Genomic DNA, 20,815 nt, shown 5'->3' with positions numbered 1-20,815 from the left:
AACCCCCCACCCTCCTTCACTAGCATCATCCACCAGTCCTGCTAGGTATCACTATGATTTCAAAAGTGGTTAGTAGCTTGGTGTTACTTTACTTTTGGATAAATAGGGAGAGAAGCAATGAAAGAAAATCATATGCATTTGATCATACGTATAAAGCAAATAAAAATACACAAGCTAGTTACAACTTGTGAGATTTTTTTTCTGTTACTTTTGTGCAATCAAAACATAGAATGAAGGTACAGTTATTAACAATGTTCAGTGTCATCTGGCATATTATGGATCACAAGAACTGACAGATGACTTGTACATACCATCATTGCTAAACTTGATGGATGCAGATGGGAGTATAGAAAGATGTCATATAATAATTTGAGCTGAGAGTGTTACAAATCTTCCTACAGGCGGCAAAGCAAGAGCTGGAACGGCAAAGGCAGCAAGAACTGGAGAGGATTCGCCGCCAAGAGCTGTTTAACCAGAGGAACCGGGAACAAGAGGAAATCATCAGGCTGAAGTCGAAGAAGAAGAGTTTACAGTTAGAACTGGAAGCACTGGTGAGGAATTTGGAATATTACAGTGGCTTATATTTTTGTATTCCTGTAATTTGTGCAAAAAGAAAAAATGCCATCCATTTACACAGTGCTTTACATATATATTGTACATTCACATCAGTCTCTGCCCTCAAGCTTACAATCTAAGGCCCTAAACTCACATTCATGCTTACACATACTAGGGCCAATTCAAACCGTAACCACTTATCTTACCAGCATGTCTTTGGAGTGGGAAAAATTCGGAGTACCCGGAGGAACCCCACGCAGGAGAGAACATGCAAACTACTGTCATGTACATGTAATAAATAAAATAATTTGCTTGAGACTGAAGACACTTAGTGTAATGTTCTTCTTTCTCTTTATTGGAATGCGGTTGCACAAGGGAGTGGGGGTATACACTTCACAGGATGAACTGGAAGGACTGGTGTCTTTATTCAATTTTGCTATGTAACTGTGGTATTCTTAGAAGTGTCATTCCACACTACATCGTTAAGCCTGGCCTTTTCAGAGTTGTGAGAACTTTAGAGACGGAAGAGTTTTTGAAAGAGGACAGGGATACAGATGGCACATGATTATATGGGTTGCCACAGTGTTTGCAGAAAATTATATTAGAACATTATTCCTCAGCACTGCTAGAAGGTATTACTCAAAACCCATGACTCTTGCAATTCTTTAGCTGGAAGTCGCACATAAATGGCAATATCTCTAGGCAAGCAAAGAAACGACTCGCCTGCTTTTATGGTGTCACTTTCTCTGTGACTGGATCAACAATGTATCGTTCGGCCCTGCTTCCTTGTGCTGCAGAGGGATTCTGCAGTGTTTTGTCTAGCCAGGGAGCAATGCAGTAGAATGTAAATCCCACACTTTCCTGCACCCGCAAGCAAAATTTGCTGCCCTTTAGCAGATAAGGGGGTGCCTTTGATTTCTAATGGCACCTCCACGCATCTAAAAAAAAAACGCAGTGCGTTTTCATGCACATGAAACCAGTGCGGCTGCTTTTTTAAAAAAGGTTCAGGGACCTTCTTCCTGCATCTCCCGCATGTACAGCAGCCCAATAGGTTGTTGTAAGCACACAAACGTGGCACCCAGGAAACCGCTAGATGTGAACCTATCGTTAAGGCTAGACTCTTATGCCGCGTACACACGACCAGACTTATGTCCGACAGACTTTCGAAGGAGTTCTGCCGGAGTTCTGACAGAGTTCTGACAGACTTTCCGAATGAGCGGACTTGGCCACACACAATCACACCAAACTCCGATGGATTCGAACGTGATGACGTACGACTGGATTCGAATAAGGAAGTTCATAGCCAGTAGCCAATAGCTGCCCTAGCGTCGGTTTTTGTCCGTCGGACTAGCATACACACGAGCGGATTTCTCGGTAGGAACTGGGTCCGGCAGAGTTCTTGCGGAAAAATTTGAAGCATGTTCCATTTCTAAAGTCTGTCAGACTTTTGCGAATGAAAAGTCCGTTGCAGCCCACACACGATCGAATAGTCTGCCGGAATCATTCCGTCAGACTTTTGATGTTGAAAAGTCCGGTCGTGTGTACGGGGCATAACAGTGCATCTGGAAAGTATTAACAGCGCTTCACTTTTTCCACATTTTTGTTATGTTAAAGCCTAAAATCGACTAAATTCATTATTTTCTTCACAACTCTACACACAATACCCCAAAATGACAACATGAAAGACGTTTGTTTTGAAATCTTTGCAAATTTATTAAAAATAAAAGGCAAAAAAAATCCCATGATCATAAATATTCACAGCCTTTGCTCAATACTTTGTTGAAGCACCTTTAGCACCAATTACAGCCTCAAGTCTTATTGAGTATGGTGCTACAAGTTTGGCACAACTATTTTCTGGCAGTTTCTCCCATTCTTCTTTGCAGGACCTCTCACACTCCATCAGGTTGGATGGGGAGTGTTGGTGCACAGCTATTTTAAGATCTCTCCAAAGATGTTTAATTGTGTTCAAGCCTGGGCTCTGGCTGGGCAACTCAAGGGCATTCACAGAGTTGTCCCATGGCCACTCCTGGCTGTGATCTTAGGGTTATTGTGTTGTTGGAAGATGAACCTTCACCCCAGTCTGAGCTCCAAAGTGCTCTGGAGCAGGTTTTCATCAAGGATGTCTCTGTACATTGCTGAATTTATCTTTCCCTCAATCCTGACTAGTCTCCCAGTTTCTGCCGCTGAAAAACATTCCCACAGCATGAAGCTACCACTACCATGCTTTACTGTAGGGATGGTATTGGCCAGGTGATGAGCGGTGCCTGGTTTCCTCCAATCATGACGTTTGCCATTCAGGCCAAAGCATTCAATCTTTGTTTTAACAGACCAGAGAATTTATTTTTTTATGGTCGGAGTCCTTCAGTTGCCTTTTGACAAATTCCAGGCGGGCTGTCATGTACCTTTTACTGAGGAGTGGCTTCCGTATGGCCACTCTACCATACAAGCCTGATTGGTGGTGTGCTGCAGAGATGGTTGTTCTTGTGGAAGGTTCTTCTCTTTCCACAGAGAAACGCTGGAGCTCTTGTCAGAGTGACCATCGGGTTCTTGGTCACCTCAATGACTAAGGCCCTTCTACCCTGATCGCTCAGTTGGGCTTGGCGGCCTGCTCTAGGAAGAGTCCTGGTGTTACCAAACTTCTTCAATTTGCAGATGATGGAGGCCACTTCTCATTGGAACCTTCTATGCTGCAGACATTTTTCTGTACCCTTACCCAGATCTGTGTCTCGATACAAGTCTGTCTCGGAGGTCTACAGACAATTCCTTGGACTTCATGGCTTGGTTTGTGCTCTGACATGCACTGTTAACTGTGGGACCTTTTATAGACAGGTGTGTGCCTTTCCAAATCATGTCCAATCAACTGAGTTTACCATAGGTGGACTCCAATCAAGTTGTAGAAACATCTTAAAGATGATCCGTGGGAACGGGATGCACCTGAGCTCAATTTTGTGTGTCATGGCAAAGGCTGTGATACTTATGATATATAAACAAAAAAACGTTCCCTGTGACACTGCGCTATCCAAAAAAACAGAAAAAAGCTGCTAACACAATCACAAGGATAAAACAGTGAATAATTAACAAATATCAAATCATAGTGTAGCGCTTAAGAAAATTATAAATGACCTAGTTAGTGCATCATCATACAATAATTAACCCAAAACACCTTAAGTGTGAAAATTCATAAATATATATAAAAATAAAATTATAATACAAAAAAAATATAAATAAATTAAAAGTCTCTATGTAAAATGTTGATCCAATCCAAACGTGAAATAAGGGTCACCATCCACCTTCTTGCAATGAGGCTAGCATGCAGACACCCTGTGATATTCCCGTCACCTTTCGAAATAAAGGCTTACCGGATAACATGGATCCAAACGAATATATATTCGAAGGATCATGCAAGCTTGTACACTCAGAAGGTGAGATTACAGATGTAAATTTTCCAGGGAAGTAACAAGTCAGACTCCTCATACAGATGCCCCAACTAGTTGTTAAATCCTCATCGGTAAACTCCAACTCAAAATGTTGAACTCATACAAAGGAAAATAAGGAGCCACAATAGTGTAAATCCGTTTAGAAGAAAAAATTTAATAAAAAAGTAATGAACTCACATGTAACCAAAGAAATCAAGCGCTTATTCCATAAAAACAGTGCTACAGCAGTAGTCCCGACGCGTTTCGTCCTCTACAGACGTCATCTGGGGTACAGATGACGTCTGTAGAGGACGAAACGCGTCGGGACTACTGCTGTAGCACTGTTTTTATGGAATAAGCGCTTGATTTCTTTGGTTACATGTGAGTTCATTACTTTTTTATTAAATTTTTTCTTCTAAACGGATTTACACTATTGTGGCTCCTTATTTTCCTTTGTATGAGTTCAACATTTTGAGTTGGAGTTTACCGATGAGGATTTAACAACTAGTTGGGGCATCTGTATGAGGAGTCTGACTTGTTACTTCCCTGGAAAATTTACATCTGTAATCTCACCTTCTGAGTGTACAAGCTTGCATGATCCTTCGAATATATATTCGTTTGGATCCATGTTATCCGGTAAGCCTTTATTTCGAAAGGTGACGGGAATATCACAGGGTGTCTGCATGCTAGCCTCATTGCAAGAAGGTGGATGGTGACCCTTATTTCACGTTTGGATTGGATCAACATTTTACATAGAGACTTTTAATTTATTTATATTTTTTTTGTATTATAATTTTATTTTTATATATATTTATGAATTTTCACACTTAAGGTGTTTTGGGTTAATTATTGTATGATGATGCACTAACTAGGTCATTTATAATTTTCTTAAGCGCTACACTATGATTTGATATGTGATACTTATGTACATGGGATTTTTTCGTTTTTTTATTTTTAACAAACGTGCAAAGATTTCAAACAAGCTTCGTAAAGTAGTCATTATGGGGTATTGCTTGTAGAATTTAGAGGAAAATAATGTATTTAATCCATTATGGAATAAGGCTGAAGCATAACAAAATGTGGAAAAAGTGAAGAGCTGTGAATACTTTCTGGAGGTACTGCATATTATGGCAAGAATGATTCTACCAAGACTACTAGGGCATTTTTTTTTAAACAAAATATTCTTTTGTTCGTAGTTTTTTTATTTTTTATTTTTTTATCTAATTTAGGATGAAAAACACCAGCAGATCACACTCAGAGTCCAAGATGTTCGCGGTAGAAAACAAATGAGGAAAAATGAGCTGGACAATATAGATAAGAAATGTGATCTGGGAGTCGTGGAGATCAAGCAGCTCCAGCAGCAACTTCAGGTAATATCTCTGCACAAAAATGTGTGCCAATTGAGGATATTGTTTTGTTCCACAAGTGTTTTTTTTTTCTTTTGTTTTGTTTTATTATACACTTGACCTGCAGAAGATTTACCCCTTCATGACCAGGCCATTTTTTGCAATACGGCACTGCGTTACTTAAACTGACAATTGTGCAGTCATGTAACGCTGTACCCAAATCATTTTTTCCTAACAAATAGACCCTTCTTTTGGTAGTATTTAACTGCTTTCCGACCGCCTCATGCAGATATACTGCGGCAGAAGGGCACGTACAAGCAGATTAACATACCTGTACATTGCCTTTTAACCACTTCCATACCGGGCCATAGTAAAATGAGGGCCACCGGAACCCTTCCTCCCTCCGAGTGGACGTCATATGATGTCCACAGCTTCCCGGCATTGTGGAGAGCACACGCCACATCACTGCGGACCCGATGCGCATGGCCGTCGGCCGCGATGTCCGCCTGGCACCTGTGATTGCTCATCACAGAGCTAGGGCGTGGTTCTGTGTGTTTAAACGCACAGATCCACGTCTTGTCAGAGGAGAGGTGAACTGATCGTATGTTCCTTGTATATAGCAACACCGATTGGTCTCCTCCCCTCATCAGTCCCCTCCCCCCACAGTTAGAATCACTTCCTAAGACACACATGTAACCCCTTCAGCGCCCCCTAGTGTTAACTCCTTCCCTGCCAGTGATATTTATACAGTAAATCAGTGCATTTTATAGCACTGATCGCTTTATAAATGTCAGTGGTCCCAAAATAGTGTCAAAAGTGTCCGATCTGTACGCTGCAATGTCAGTCACGATAAAAATCGCAGATCGCTGCCATTAGGAGAAATAATAAAAATGACATAAATCTATCCCCAGTTTTGTAGACGCTATAACTTTTGTGCAAACCAATCAATATAAGCTTCTTGCGATTTTTACCAAAAATATGAAGAAGAATACATATCGGTATAAACTGAAGTTTTTTTGTTTTTTTTAAATGGGATATTTATTATAGCATAAATTAATAAATATTGTGTTTATACAAAATTGTCTGTCTTTATTTTTTGTTTATAGCGCAAAAAATAAAAAACGCAGAGGTGATCAAATACCACCAAAGGAAAGCTCTATTTGTCGGGGAAAAAATTAGCAAAATTTGGGTACAGCATTGCATGACCGTGCAATTGTGATTCAAAGTGTGACAGCGCTGAACGCGGAAAATTGGCCTGGGCAGGAAGGGGGTGAAAATGTCCTGTATTGAAGTGGCTAAGAGGCAGCTTGCGGGTGCACGCGCGCCCGCCTGCCGGGAGCTCCATGAGCGAGATGGCGGGTCCCACGGACTTGATGTCTGTGGAGATACTTGCGATCGTCTCACTGGGATGAAGAATGGGGAAATGCTAATGTAAACAAGCATTTTCCCGTTCTGCCTAATGACACTGACACTGATCACAGCTCCCTGTGATCGGTGATCAGTGTCGTGTCACACACAGCCCACCCCCCCCCACCCCCCCCTCCACAGTTATAATCACTCCCTAGGACGCACTTAACCCCTACAGCGCCTCCTAGTGGTTAATCACTTCACTGCCAGTCACATTTACACCGTAATCAATGCATTTTAATTGCACTGATCGCTGTATAAATGTCGATGGTCCCAAAATCGCGCCAAAAGTGTCCGCCATAGTGTCGCAGTCCCGTTTAAAACCGCTGATCACCACCATTACTAGTAAAAAAAAAAAGAATAATAAAAATGACTTAAAACGATCCCCTATTTTGTAGACGCTATAACTTTTGCAAAAACCAATCAATAAACACTTAATGCGATTTTTTTTTTTTTTTTTATTTTTTTTTTTGATTATAATTTTTTTTTTTTTTTTTACCAAAAAAAAACATATGTAGAAGAGCCATTGTAAAAAAATAAAAATAAAATAAAAAAATTGTAAAAAAAAAAATTGTAAAAGGAATAAAATAAAAAAACTGCTGAGATAGTCCACACATCATCGGTGCTGCATATTAGTGCCACTGTCATGTGACATTAAAAAAATGTATCGGTATTGGGCGAGTACGTGAAAAAAAAGTATCGGTACTTGTACACAGTCTTAAAAAAGTGGTATCAGTGATATATATATATATATATATATATATATATATATATATATATATATATAATATAAAATATGGCAAAAGTCATGCACGACTTTTATACCCCCATCTACTTCAAACTGAACACTGATTCTACTATACTACTCACATGCTTATTTGGTAAATCTGTTTTTCACTGCTGTTTCAATCTCAATCCGTAGCCATGCTCACATTATTTCAATGTTTATTTAGCTAGTAAGTCTTACCTAAATTATGGCTTGGCTTATCTTTACAATCTTGGCCTTTGGTGCTGTTTCAATTTGAATGTGATGTGAAAAGATTTGCTCTGCTAAATGTGTGCCCAATATTACCTCCTGATTGATTAATTGCCAGATTCAACCCACACCCACCACAGTATAAGAACAAGGCCTTCTTTACGGGGGAACACATACAGGGGTTCTTCCAAAGAAGTGGGGTTCTTTAAATAAGTGGCACTTCTGCTCTTGCACTTCAGCGATTTGCACAAAGCAACCAACAGCAGACTGCAGGTGACTTCATTTCCTAATTATCTCTCCTTCCTCTCTGAAACATGCACTCTTTACTTCTCCTCCTTTTCACAATTGCAGCCTCTCTCCTCAAACTCCCTTTTCTTCACCCCCGCTCCACCCCACAATCTGTACATATCGCCATCACTTCTCCCCTCTCCTTACTACTGCACTCATCATCTCTTCCTAACTCTAAACCCACTTGCTAACAAACCCCCCAGGGTACTGAAGCATGCCCCCTCATACAAATCCTACTGTCATATTACCTCCCTTACTTTTCTACTTCTGCTGACTGCTGGAGATATTTCCCCTAACCCTGGCCCACCCTTATTTAACTGTACCCAACACACCCATCACCCTACACCCTCTGGCAGTCGCAATCTATGCAATTTAGTCTCGATTCCTCTTCTTCCCAAAACCAGCCTCCCCCTCTCCTGCGCCCTCTGGAACGCTCGCTCTGTCTGCAACAAACTCACGGCTGTTCATGACCTCTTTGTCACTAATTCATTTAATCTACTTGCTCTCACAGAAACCTGGCTCCACGAATCTGACACCCCCTCTCCTGCTTCCCTCTCCCAGGGTGGCCTTCACTGGACTCACTCCCCTAGGCCTAATGGACGCAAGGGAGGTGGAGTGGGACTCCTCCTATCCCCCCAATGCACCTTCCAGGTTATTCACTCCCCTCCCTCTCTTTCCCTCTCATCATTTGAAGCTCACTGTATTCGTCTATTCTCTCCTACTTCCCTAAGAATTGCTGTGATCTACCGCCCCCCTGGACCAGTATCAAATTTCCTTGATGAGTTCTCTGCCTGGCTACCCTTCTTTCTGTCTTCAGAAATTCCCACAATCCTTCTTGGTGATTTCAACATCCCTGCTAATACAAACACTCCTGCGACTTCTAAACTTCTTAGTCTAACCTCTTCATTTGACCTGAAGCAATGGGTACAGGCTTCTACTCATTCTGATGGCAACACCCTTGACCTTGTATTCTCCTACCTTTGCACTCCATGCAACTTCTCAAATCCTTTTCCTCTTTCCGACCAATCACCTAATTAGTTTCTCTCTCTCCCTGTCTTCCAACACCCTTTTCTCCAGTCGTCTAACCATCACCTGTAGAAACTTTCGCAACTTCAACTCTTCTCTCCTTTATTCTGCTGCTGACCACCTCTATGACAAAATCTCTCCCCTGTCCTGCCCCAACCAAGCCACTTCCACCTACAATAAAACCCTGTCCTCCACCGTGGACAAGCTCGCTCCAATCACTACACGCAGAATCAGACCTCGACCCCTACAACCCTGGCAAACAGATGACGCTAGAATTCTCAAAAAACGTAGTTGCGCACTTGAGCGTCTGTGGCACAAGACCAAGTCTCTCAAAGACTTCAACCAATACAAATCTGCCCTCCAAAAATACTATTCTTTCCTCCACACTGCCAAGCAGACCTACTTTACAACTCTTATTAACACCTTCTCGTCCAGTCCCCGAAAACTTTTCTCTACGTTCAACTCTCTACTCCGTCCTCCACCGCCTCCACCCACTGACTCACTCACTGCCCAGGAGATTGCTAATCACTTCAAAAACAAGATTGATACAATCCGTGATGAAATCTCAACTCTACAGTTATCTCCCTCAGTTAAGATCCCACTACAACAAGTACTCTCAACACTCCCCTTATTCAAAACTGCTACTACAGACGAAGTTGCTAAACTCCTTTCTAACGCCCACCTAACCACCTGCCCCCTGGACCCTATTCCCTCTCAAACACTACGGTCGCCATCTGACTTTATACTACACTCTCTAACCCACATCTTCAATCTCTCCCTCACCTCTAGCATTTTCCCCAATGCTCTAAAACATGCACTGGTAACCGCTATACTTAAAGCGCCATCCTTGACCCTACCAATCCTAACAATCTACGCCCTATCTCCTTGCTCCCTTTTTCCTCTAAACTCCTTGAGCGCCTGGTTTACAACCAACTGAGTGACTACCTCATCAAAAACAACCTTCTTGATCCCCTTCAATCTGGATTTCGCCCTCAACACTCAACAGAAACTGCTCTTTTAAAACTCAAATGACCTACTAACTGCAAAAACCAACGGACACTCTTCTGTACTCCTACTTCTGGACCTTTCAGCTGCCTTTGACACGGTTGACCACCCTCTCCTCCTCAAAAAACTTTACTCCCTTGTTCTCCATGACTGTGCTCTTCAGTGGCTCTCATCCTATCTATCCCAACGCACCTTAAGTGTCACTTACAATTCTACTTCCTCCACTCCTCTTCCCTTCTCTGTCGGAGTCCCCCAAGGTTCTGTTCTTGGACCTCTTTTATTTTCAATCTACACCTCTTCCCTGGGTCAGCTGATAGCCTCTCATGGCTTTCAATATAATTTCTACGCTGACGACACTCAAATCTATCTCTCCACCCCTCAACTTACTCAATCAGTCTCCTCACGCATCACCAACTTACTAACAGACATATCTGTATGGATGTCACAACACTTCCTTAAACTCAACTTGTCCAAAACCGAACTTATAATATTTCCTCCCCAACGTGCCTCTTCCCCTGACTTCTCTGTCAAGAGTAATGGCACAACCATCCACCCATCCCCACATGTCAAGGTGCTAGGTTTTATCCTGGACTCTGAACTCTCCTTTCAGCCCCACATCCAATCACTTTCCAAAGCTTGCTGCCTCAACCTCCAAAACATCTCTAAACTACACCCCTTTCTAACCAATGAAACCACAAAGCTCCTGATTCATTCCCTGGTTATCTCTCGCCTTGACTACTGCAACTCCCTCCTCATTGGTTCACCTTTAAATAGACTATCCCCCCTTCAGTCCATCATGAGTGCTGCTGCCAGACTCGTACACCTTACAAACCACACAGTGTCTGCTACCCCTCTCTGCCAATCCCTCCATTGGCTGCCACTTGCCCAACGAATTAAATTCAAAATACTAACACTTACTTACAAAGCCATCCACAACTCTGCCCCCAGCTACATCTCTAGCCTAGTCTCAAAATACCAACCTAATCGCCCACTTCGTTCCTTCCAGGACCTCCTGCTCTCTAGCTCCCTCATCACCTCCTTCCATATCCGCCTACAGGACTTCTCCCGAGCCTCGCCCATCCTCTGGAACTCACTACCCCAATCTGTCAGACTGTCTCCAAATTTATCCACTTTTAGGCGATCCATGAAAACTTTCCTCTTCAGAGAAGCCTATCCTGCCTCCATCTAACAACTTCACTATTCTCTCCATTAGCTCATCCCCCACAGCTATTACCCTTTTGTATAACTTGACCCTCCCTCCTAGATTGTAAGCTCTAACGAGCAGGGCCCTCTGATTCCCCTTGTCTTGAATTGTATTGCATTGTACTGACTACCCCAATGTTGTAATGCGCTGCGTAAACTGTCGGCGCTATATAAATCCTGTATAATAATAATAATGCACAATGGAATGTGAGAATGTTCCTTGGAATACAAAACGTCCTCCCAACAGGATACAGACATTAAAGCAATAAACTATTACAGGTATTAACTCTTCCTTACGCTATCCAAAAAAAAAAAAAAGGTTTTGGCTAGACATGCACATTAACTAACTATTAAGATCCTTAAAAAAAAAAAAAAAAAACATAAAGCAGCAGTATGGTTTCCAAATTTTTATTTTTATTTTGCTCCAGTCAGAGCTTTGCCAAAATAAACGGGGTTCTACACCATGCTCTGCATTTTATGAAGGGGCTTTAAAATGTGGGCTGCAGTGTGGATTTGCCTTATACCGATATCTAGTCTCCGTTATAAATTGGCCCTAAAACTGTTATCTCACGTCTAAGAGAGAGCTGTTTTTCTCTCCAATAGTAGTGTCTGGTCAGAAGACCCCACAGAAGCTGTTTTCCACTTCAGTGGACTCCTGAACTCAGTCAATTTGAGGCTTGTCCATAGACTTTGGCAGATATTGGTAGGTGTGATGCTCTGGTGTTCACAAATATTTGGCTTTGTACTAAAGTAAGACCCCTTTCACACCAGGGCGTTTTGCAGGCGCTATAGCGTTAGAAATAGCGCCTGCAATCCACCCGAAAGAAGCTGCACCATTGTGTGTAGTGTGAAAGCCCAAGGGCTTTCACACTACAGCGGGGTGCTGGCAGGACGTCAGGGAAAAGTCCTGCCAGCAGCTTCTTTGGAGCGGTGAAGGAGCGGTGTGTTTACCGCTCCTCTACCGCTGCTCCCCATTGAAATCAATGGGGCAGCACTGTAATACCGCCGGCAAAGCGCCGCTATTGCGGCGTATTGCCGGCAGTTTTAACCCTTTCTCGGCCGCTAGCAGGGGGGTAAAAGCGCCCCGCTAGTGGCCGAAATGCACCGCAAATCCGGTGGTAAAACGCTGCTAAAAATAGCGGCGTTTTACCGCCCACGCTATGGGCGGTGTGGTGTGAAAGGGGTCTAATTGCTTCAAAACTATCCTATTGCGTTTTCCTAGAGTCTCAGCCTGAGTTCACACATATGCGATGCGGGACCCAACATGGTTCCAGTGCCGGTTGCTGCATCGCATCTCTCCTGCAGGCAGTTCACACTGCCCTCTGCAAACTCCTGTGGGTGTCTATACAAAGTTAACCACTTCAGCCCTGAGCCTTGTTTTGAGATTTGTTGTTTACAAGTTAAAATCTTTTTTTTTTTTTTTTTTTTTTTTAATAGAAAATTACTTAGAACCCCCAAACATTTATATATGTTTTTTGTTTGACACCCTAGAGCAGGGATATGCAATTAGCGAACCTCCAGCTGTTGCAAAACTACAAGTCCCATCATGCCTCTGCCTTTGGGTGTCATTCTTGTGGCTGTCAGAGTCTTGCTATACCTCATGGGAATTGTAGTTCTGCAACAGCTGGAGGTCTGCTAATTGCATATCCCTGCCCTAGAGAATAAAATGGCATTGCAATACTTTGTCACACAGTATTTGTGCAGCGGTCTTACAAGCGCATTTTTTTTGGAAAAAAAAATACTTTTTTGAGTTAAATAAGATAACAGTATAGTTAGCCTAGTAAATTGATACCCAACATGTCATGCTTCATATTTGCACCAACTCGTGGAATGACGGCAAACTTTAGCACTTAAAAAAATCTACATTGGCGATGTTTAAACATTTCTACAGGTTACCAGTTTTGAGTTACAGAGGAGGTTTTTTGCTAGAATTATTGCTCTCGCTCTAATGATCACGGTGATACCTCGCATCTGGTTTGAACACTGTTTTCATATGACCCAAAAAAAAATTGGGTCACTTTTATTCCTATTACAAGGAATGTAAACATCCCTTGTAATAGATCTAGCATGACACGACCTCTTAAATGTGAGATCTGGGGTTAAAAAAGACCTCAGATCTCATATTTACACTAAAATGCAATTAAAAAAAATCCCCTTTAAGACCATTGGGCGGAAGTGATGTTTGACATCGCTTCTGCCCTCCAATGCTATGGAATCAGCGGAGGCCATCTTTCCCTCACTCAGCATTCAGGCAGTGAGGGGAGCGGATGCGATTATCTCCGCCACTGCCTACTTCTCCGGTAAGCGGCGGAGACGACTGGAGCGCAGCGGGAGGGGGGCCCTCTCCCGCCTCCAATTCCAGTGCGGGGGGGAGGTTCCTGCAGCTTTTTTGTGCGAATCCAATGTAAATTCAGCCGTAAAACTGGGGCCAATCACAATGTGTGAACCCAGCCTCACTGATTTTGAGAAGGTACCTTGCAGAGAGTTATCAACTGTTTGTTCAGGATCCTCAGAGCTGTTGCTGTCATCCATATAATATCATTTTTTTTTCCTGATAGCATCACTTTTTATTATTTCAGGACTATCAGAATAAGTTGAGCATTCTTGCCCCAGAAAAGCAGGCCCTGAATGAGAAGATTAAACCGTTTCATATGGGTACTTCACCAGGTGAGTCATTTTCGGCATCTTATTTTTGCTTGTGTCAAGTAACGATAATCCTCTCCTTGTTAAAGGGATTGTAAACCCTCATGGTTTTTTACCTGAATGCATTCTATGTACGTGCATAGCCGTCTGCAGTGTGGATTTGAGAGTTGTGTGGTAGCTGTGAGAGGGTGTGGGGGGTGAAGTACACAGAATGCCTCTTACACTAGTACATGAGATAAGGAAATCATCTGTCACTCACAGCAAGGGGAAAGAAACAGATGCCTATTTCTCTGATTGTCTGTTTTTATCTTACTGAAAAAATATGTATGGGTATGAGTATTGCTCATAGCTGGATTAACTCTTTTTGTGGCAAGACTGGGCACAAATGGCATGACATGCTATACTCTGCAAGGTACAAGTCTTAATTAAAAAAATATATTGTCAGGTTAGTTCCTACATGAACTAACGCAGCGCTCAACAGTGCCATGGTGGTTCATTGAGAACTACAAGACGACAGCTGCAAAGGCACTTGTAGTTTTCTGATTCACAGAACACTGTGAGTGTAGGACATGGCCGGGCATCCTACAGATATTGACAGCTAGCAGAAGGGGGAATTACCCCCCTCCAATTGTCGGGGGAGCGGGCCTGGTGCATCTGTTACATGTTACAAAAGGTGAACTTTTTCTTTTAAATCATGACTGTAGATTAAAATGGGAAAAGCCATATTTCAATTTAAAAAAAATTATAGTACTTGGGGAGAATAAAAACACTTTAGCTTGCCTAATCCTCCACTCCTCCAGCAAATCGTGCTCCCCCACTGCCTCATCACATCCAATGCTATGTATCCTGTATTGGTCTTGATGTCATCAGGGCCTTAGACTGCTGGAGCATGGGGGAAAAGATGCTGCGGGGATCTGTGTAGCAGCACAGAGGAGCTGAGGATCAGGTAAGTAGATCTTCTTTTCCATGCCCCCTAAACTTAAATGGGTTATTAAATCTTGCAGTGTGGGCTCAATGCAGGGGATATTTTTTTATATTTTCTAGAGTGAAATTTTTTGTTAACACAAAAAAATAAAATAAAGATCCTGTTTCTTTAAAGCAATATATATAGCGCAGTGCTTTAGCTGTGTAATTTGGCCCTCCGTATCACCTGAAATACATGGCTGATCCTGCCAGTTTCAGCCCTCCTCTATGTACATTGAACATGATATATTAGACACCGTTGAGTGCATGTGCCTCCGTCAGCCATAGCCCTGCATGGGACTTGCAGGGCTATGGCCCTCATTAGACTGTGGAAGTTTGAACACACAGAAATCATAAAACAAAACAGAGCCAACCCTGGGATTCAGACAAGTCTTCAAAACGCATTAGTCTGTTGAATCTTTTACGTTCATGTCATATTTATAGGATTATGCACTAGGCCGGTGTGCCCTCTGTTTTGTTTTATAGAAATATGTCCTTCAAACTATAGGGGAACTATTGCACTCTTGCACACTATACTCCTGTTTGAGCATCTATTTTTTCAAACGTTTATTTTTTTTTTCTATGTATTTGCACGTATTTTCGCACATATGCGATTGCGCAATTTTGTGCACATTTTTGCGCAAACTTATTCTCGCGTTCTTGTTCTGGTCATTTGGGCAGAATTGTGCAGAAATACTGACCAAAAATGCAGATTTTTCTAATTTTATTATTTATTTATTTTAGTGAAGAATGCATGGTGCTTGTTTATATACCTGTGTGCATAGGCACATTACAAATTAATGGGCTGTATTTTAGCTCCGCAAAAAAAATAAAAAAGCTATACTGAGCTTTTTCAAGATGCAGTGTGCAAGAGGCACACTGCATCAGTATGCATCTGCCAGCAGGGTCGACCAACTGAAAATACTTCAAGTTGCCAAAAAATTTTCCACTAATAACTTTCTTTGATTTGTGACAGATAATTCAAATACTGATTTATTTGGCTTTCGTAAGAAGACGGCAGAGAAGGACGGCATATGCCTAAGACTGCGGGAGCAGCTGGACGCTCTGGAGAAGGAAACATCCTGTAAACTTAAAGAGATGGACTCCTTTAACAACCAGCTAAAGGTAGGCCCACCACTGACTGTACAGAACCATGAAGGACTAACAATGGAACCATTATCGAGAGGTCCCTAAGTAACAATTTCCTCATTCCCTTACAGCCACCAATCAGATTCAGTCTTTATTTTCAACTGCTTCCTGACCTGCCACAGTACATATACTGTGACAGAGTGGCCCATACAGGCACAGCAACGTACGTTTCTGGGTTTTGGGCATGTGCCCTTACCCACCTACTCCCCTGTGATTTTACACATTGGGATTTTGTGAGCAGATCCTGGCCAATGATTCATGTTGGGACCCGCCGATCGGCTGTGTTGAATTACAGTCCAGAGCTTTGTGTTAACAATCAACACAGGGCTCTGAACCAGTGGGAACGATTACTTTGTTTCTTTTTCCCTGCAAAGAAGCAAATTGATCTGTAGTAAAAAGCAGCACATATTACACACAATATACATAGTTAGGCACACCGTTAACCCCTTAATCGCCCTAGATGTTAACCCCTCCCAGCCATTGTCATTTGTACAATGACGGTGTATATTAGCACTGATCGCTGTATTAGTGTCACTGGAGATGTCAGTAGCAGTTAATCAGTTCTCACGGTCCTGCTATAAGTCGCTGATTGCCACCATTACTAGTACAAAAAAATAAAAATAAATAGAAATTCCAGTATATATACCATAGTTTGTAGATGCTATAACTTTCACCCAAACCAATTAATATACGCTTGTTAGGATTTTTTTTTTTTTTAACAAAGACATGTAGCCGAATACATTTTGGCCTAAATTTTACGAAGAACTTTGAGTCTTTTTTTATTTTTTTTATTGAATGTTTTATAGCAGAAAGTAAAAAAATATTGGGTTTTATATTGGATAGGTTTTATAGCAGAAAGTAAAAAATATATTATTATTATTTTATTTATTTTTATTTTTTTTTCAAAATTGTCGGTCCTTTTTTGTTTATAAAAAGCACAGGAGGTGGCCAAATACTACCAAAGAAAGCGCTATTTGTGGGAAAGAAAGGACACAAATTTTATTTAGTTACAGTCACGACCGTATAGTTGTCCATTAAAAGAACATAGTGTTGGTGGAATGGGATTACCCAACTTCAGGGGACTATTACTTGGCCTCACATCTCACAAAGATCATAGATTGGCATTGCCACAAAAACACAAAAAACTGGTTAACCTTTGAGATGGCTCTAAAACCCATCCCCTTACAATTTGCACCATGGATTTTGTGGCACTCTTACACTGATAAATTAAAACAACATCAACTGACAGGGAACACTCTAAAGAACTGTTCACAGGTTAGCAAAAACAGATGTCACTACTTCACTCAGCCCGCTAACTCCCTTAAAAGACAACCCAGATTTTATACCTGGCGTAGGCAACACACTATTCCTACCAACAAATCAAAACAAACCACTCCTAGCAGGGGACCTCTGCCAGCAGAACAAGATCAAAGATTTGACCGACTTAAAAGGAGACAATGGCCTTCCCGATCTACCTTTTATGGTCACATTTACAATTGCGAAGCTATCTTTACAGTAAAGCTAAGGCGTGTGATTTCTTTAGACCCTTGATGGAGTGTGAATCACACAGGCGATCAATTTCTTTGGGCAACCTCAGTCGCGTACGCATGGCTGCAGGAGGCAAAAAAAGCCAGTGGATGACAGACTCAGGAGGAGGTAGTCCGAAACTCTACAGCTGGTCATAACAACCAAACAATGGAAGAATACATGCATTCTAACACATAAGTGCTCTATCAGTACTAAAGCATAAGAGACGGCATTCAAGTTGCTGACGCACTGGTACCGAACACCAGCAAAACTACATAGATGGAGTCCACAAGTAACTGATAAATGCTGGAGATGTATGGGAGAAACAGGTTCTCTGATACAGATATGGTGGCATTGCCCATTTAGAACAAAATTAGAGAAACAATCATCCTGATCACTGAGGCTAAACTCATACTCAATGCAGCATATTGTTTACGGCATGTATCAAACTAATCTCTGAAGAAAAACAAACACTCCCTCTCGAAACACTTACTAAATGCTGCTAAATCCCTAATTCCAATTCACTGGAACTCCCCTTGGTTTCCCTCTATAGCAAAATGGCTTCATAAAATATCTGAAATTTATGAAATGGAAGATACGTTGGTACAATCCAGCGACCAGGTTATATAAGACATGACAACCCTGGACCATCTTTAAATACTCTCAGGCATTTTCGGACATCGTTACTGAACAATATCCTCAATCCAACATTAGTTGAATAATCTTTCAACACATATGGGTCATTATACTATATCATTGTATCATTTGATCATTATAATATTGGTCTTTGTTTCCTCACCGTTGAAACTGAATAATGTGGTCGATCACTTTCCTCCTTCCTCTTAGCTTTTCTTTACTACTACTGAAAGCAAGTCAGGAGAACATATACTCTCTCACTTGTATTATTGTTCTGATTAGAAATGATGAGGCACGACATAACAGGCCTAAACATCATTGATGTTTTCCAGTTTATCTGTGGAAAAAGTTCTCAGAAGATTCCTATAATCTCCCCCATTATGTTGAATCATATCAACAGCTATGCTAAGTTAGTTACAATTACATTACCTTCTTGTATCTCGTTTTCATTCATATGTATGCATGCTCGATTTGTACCAATCTTTTGCCATCAATAAAATCCTTAATGTTTAAGGAAAAAAAAAAAGTAGCTTTGCATCTCAGAAAATGGCCTGGTTATGAAGAGGGGTACATTTTCCAGAGGTCAAGTGGTTAATACAGACTTTCACGAATTTCTTCCTGGAGTTTGTCTTTATCTACTGGGTTTTAAATGTAGCAGAGTTTGCCTGCATCAGAAGATCTGCCGCACAACTAACCCATTTGCTCTATCAGTTAGCATTTGCAGATTCCAACATTTCCCAGGTGGTGAATACTAACATTGACTGTCCATTGCCTGGCCACAGGGTGAATATAGGCAGGAGATGTTTTTTTTTTTCTGTATGAGCTGAAATGTAAAAATCAGTCCCTAAAAATGCCTTTTGTGTTCGATAACTAAAGACCAGTATTCTCGTTTGGCTGAAAAGGAGCAACGTACAAAATCCTTCCATCTTCACATACATTGATGCAAAATAAATATTTCCTTTAAAAGCCAAGCTACTTACAACGTTATTTTTGGTGTTTACATTGGACATTTTGGACATAGCGATGGTTAGACGTTTTGTTATATCTTCATTGCTGTCTGACTCCCCTCCCTTCCTCTCCCTGTCACTTGAGGGGAAGTAAAAGGGAAATCTCCCAGAGACAAAAACATCACAAATTTAATTTTAGAAAACAGGGAACAGTTTGAATCTCTTGGTGGTTGTAAAAGCAGTTTTTTTTTCTTCACCTTTTATACATTCTCTGCAATAAGGTAAAAAAAAAAAACCACCCATGATCAGATCTTCCCCCAGCCCCTCCTAAATACTTAACTGAGTCCTATTTCAATCCAGTGCAGAGCCGGGGCTCACTGTGTGTGTCAATAGAGGCACACGGCCCAGCTAGGGATCAAGCCCACACAAAGTGACCCTATAGGAAGAGGTTTGCTATGGGGGGGACTAGGAAGGGAGGAGGAGCTGTTGGCGCCAGCAGGGGACACCTAGAGAGGAGGTTCAGGGCTACTCTGTGCAAAACCATTGCACAGAGCAGGTAAGTATTGCAACCGCTTTCAGGGTTTTATTACTTGCTGTGTTTTTCTTAAGGTGATTCCCCTCCCTTCCTGTAGTAAACTGGCTTTTTAAATGGTCTTGAGGCATTGTTGGATGTAATTTTGAAAATAAAAGCACCTGCCATTGGTTTTACTTAGTTGTGGTGTTCCTTCAGTGTTCTGTCCAGTTGTTTTTCCAGCCACACTGTTGGGTCTTGACTGTGCTCAGCATTACCCAAACCATAGGGTCACTTCTCCACCCGTTATACTAGAATTGGTGGGTAGAGATGAACTTCCATATTATGCATAAGGCAGAATGGATTATAATGCAAGCTGGGGTCATGGTACAGTGTGTCCATCAGCAGCATTAGATAACCTTTCCAAAATGACGAGATAAGCAAAAGCATTACTCACAATTAGGGTTATGTTAGAGACCTAGTAAGTCAGAGAGTGTTACAATTTGTTTCTACATTAAAGTTAACTTATAAGGGTAAAGTTTTACTCATTTAGGGTAGAGTGACAGTGCCCTCCTGATAGTCCATTTCCCCAAGTATTATCCACACTCTCTAACAATCTAACCCATGCAGGAGTCCACCCTGAGTGAGCTCTGGGTGGACTCCAGATGATATCTGCATTTAACCGGTCATAATTGCCCCCTTTTTGACAGTGGTTAGACTTCTTGATTATTAAAGAAAAAAAACAAGCGTCACTAACCCTTTCTGCAACGAATCTGGCTAAATTCATATAAAGTGATAAATGCACATCAACATGTGCAAAAATAAAACATACATAGCATATTACACATAATGAATGACATAGTGTTACAATCTCATAAGCAATAATGCTTCAATATGTAAACAAAACCGTTAACGTGCAAATTGCTGTAAAAAAAATGTGCATAGTGCAAAAATTATAAATGAACGTCCAAATCAAGAAGGTAAAGTTCATATGTGATCCAAAAGGAAGGAATCCCAGAAAGACACAAATCACCGTAGATGACACCCAGAACAATCCTTCACCGTTCATACCAAATTAACTCAACAGAAATGGCTGGTCGCATTATAAACCAGCTAATATGCTCCACAACAGACCAAGAAGGGTTCATCTCTGCATTACTGGTCCCAGTATGATCTCTCACATAAATACCCGCTCAGGCAAACCACGGCCACACATA

The 20,815-nt window shown here is 41.5% G+C and overlaps 1 protein-coding gene across 6 annotated transcripts in view; it reads left to right on the top strand.

Moving 5' to 3' along the window:
* ITSN2 (intersectin 2) overlaps positions 1 to 20,815 on the top strand; it is a 250,355-nt gene that overhangs the window by 118,218 nt on the left and 111,322 nt on the right. For all 6 annotated transcript variants that reach the window (XM_077488889.1, XM_077488887.1, XM_077488886.1 and 3 more), the window contains 4 exons: positions 402 to 551; positions 5,201 to 5,341; positions 13,802 to 13,889; positions 15,805 to 15,953. In XM_077488889.1, the coding sequence (XP_077345015.1) occupies positions 402 to 551; positions 5,201 to 5,341; positions 13,802 to 13,889; positions 15,805 to 15,953 (528 nt within the window). The remainder of the gene's footprint in view (positions 1 to 401; positions 552 to 5,200; positions 5,342 to 13,801; positions 13,890 to 15,804; positions 15,954 to 20,815) is intronic.

This window comes from Lithobates pipiens, unplaced genomic scaffold (genome assembly GCF_037356315.1).
Source record: "Lithobates pipiens isolate NorthernLeopardFrog02 unplaced genomic scaffold, aLitPip1_a1.2 Scaffold_18, whole genome shotgun sequence".
Taxonomy (NCBI): domain Eukaryota; kingdom Metazoa; phylum Chordata; class Amphibia; order Anura; family Ranidae; genus Lithobates; species Lithobates pipiens.
This window is presented reverse-complemented; position numbering and strand designations above follow the sequence as displayed.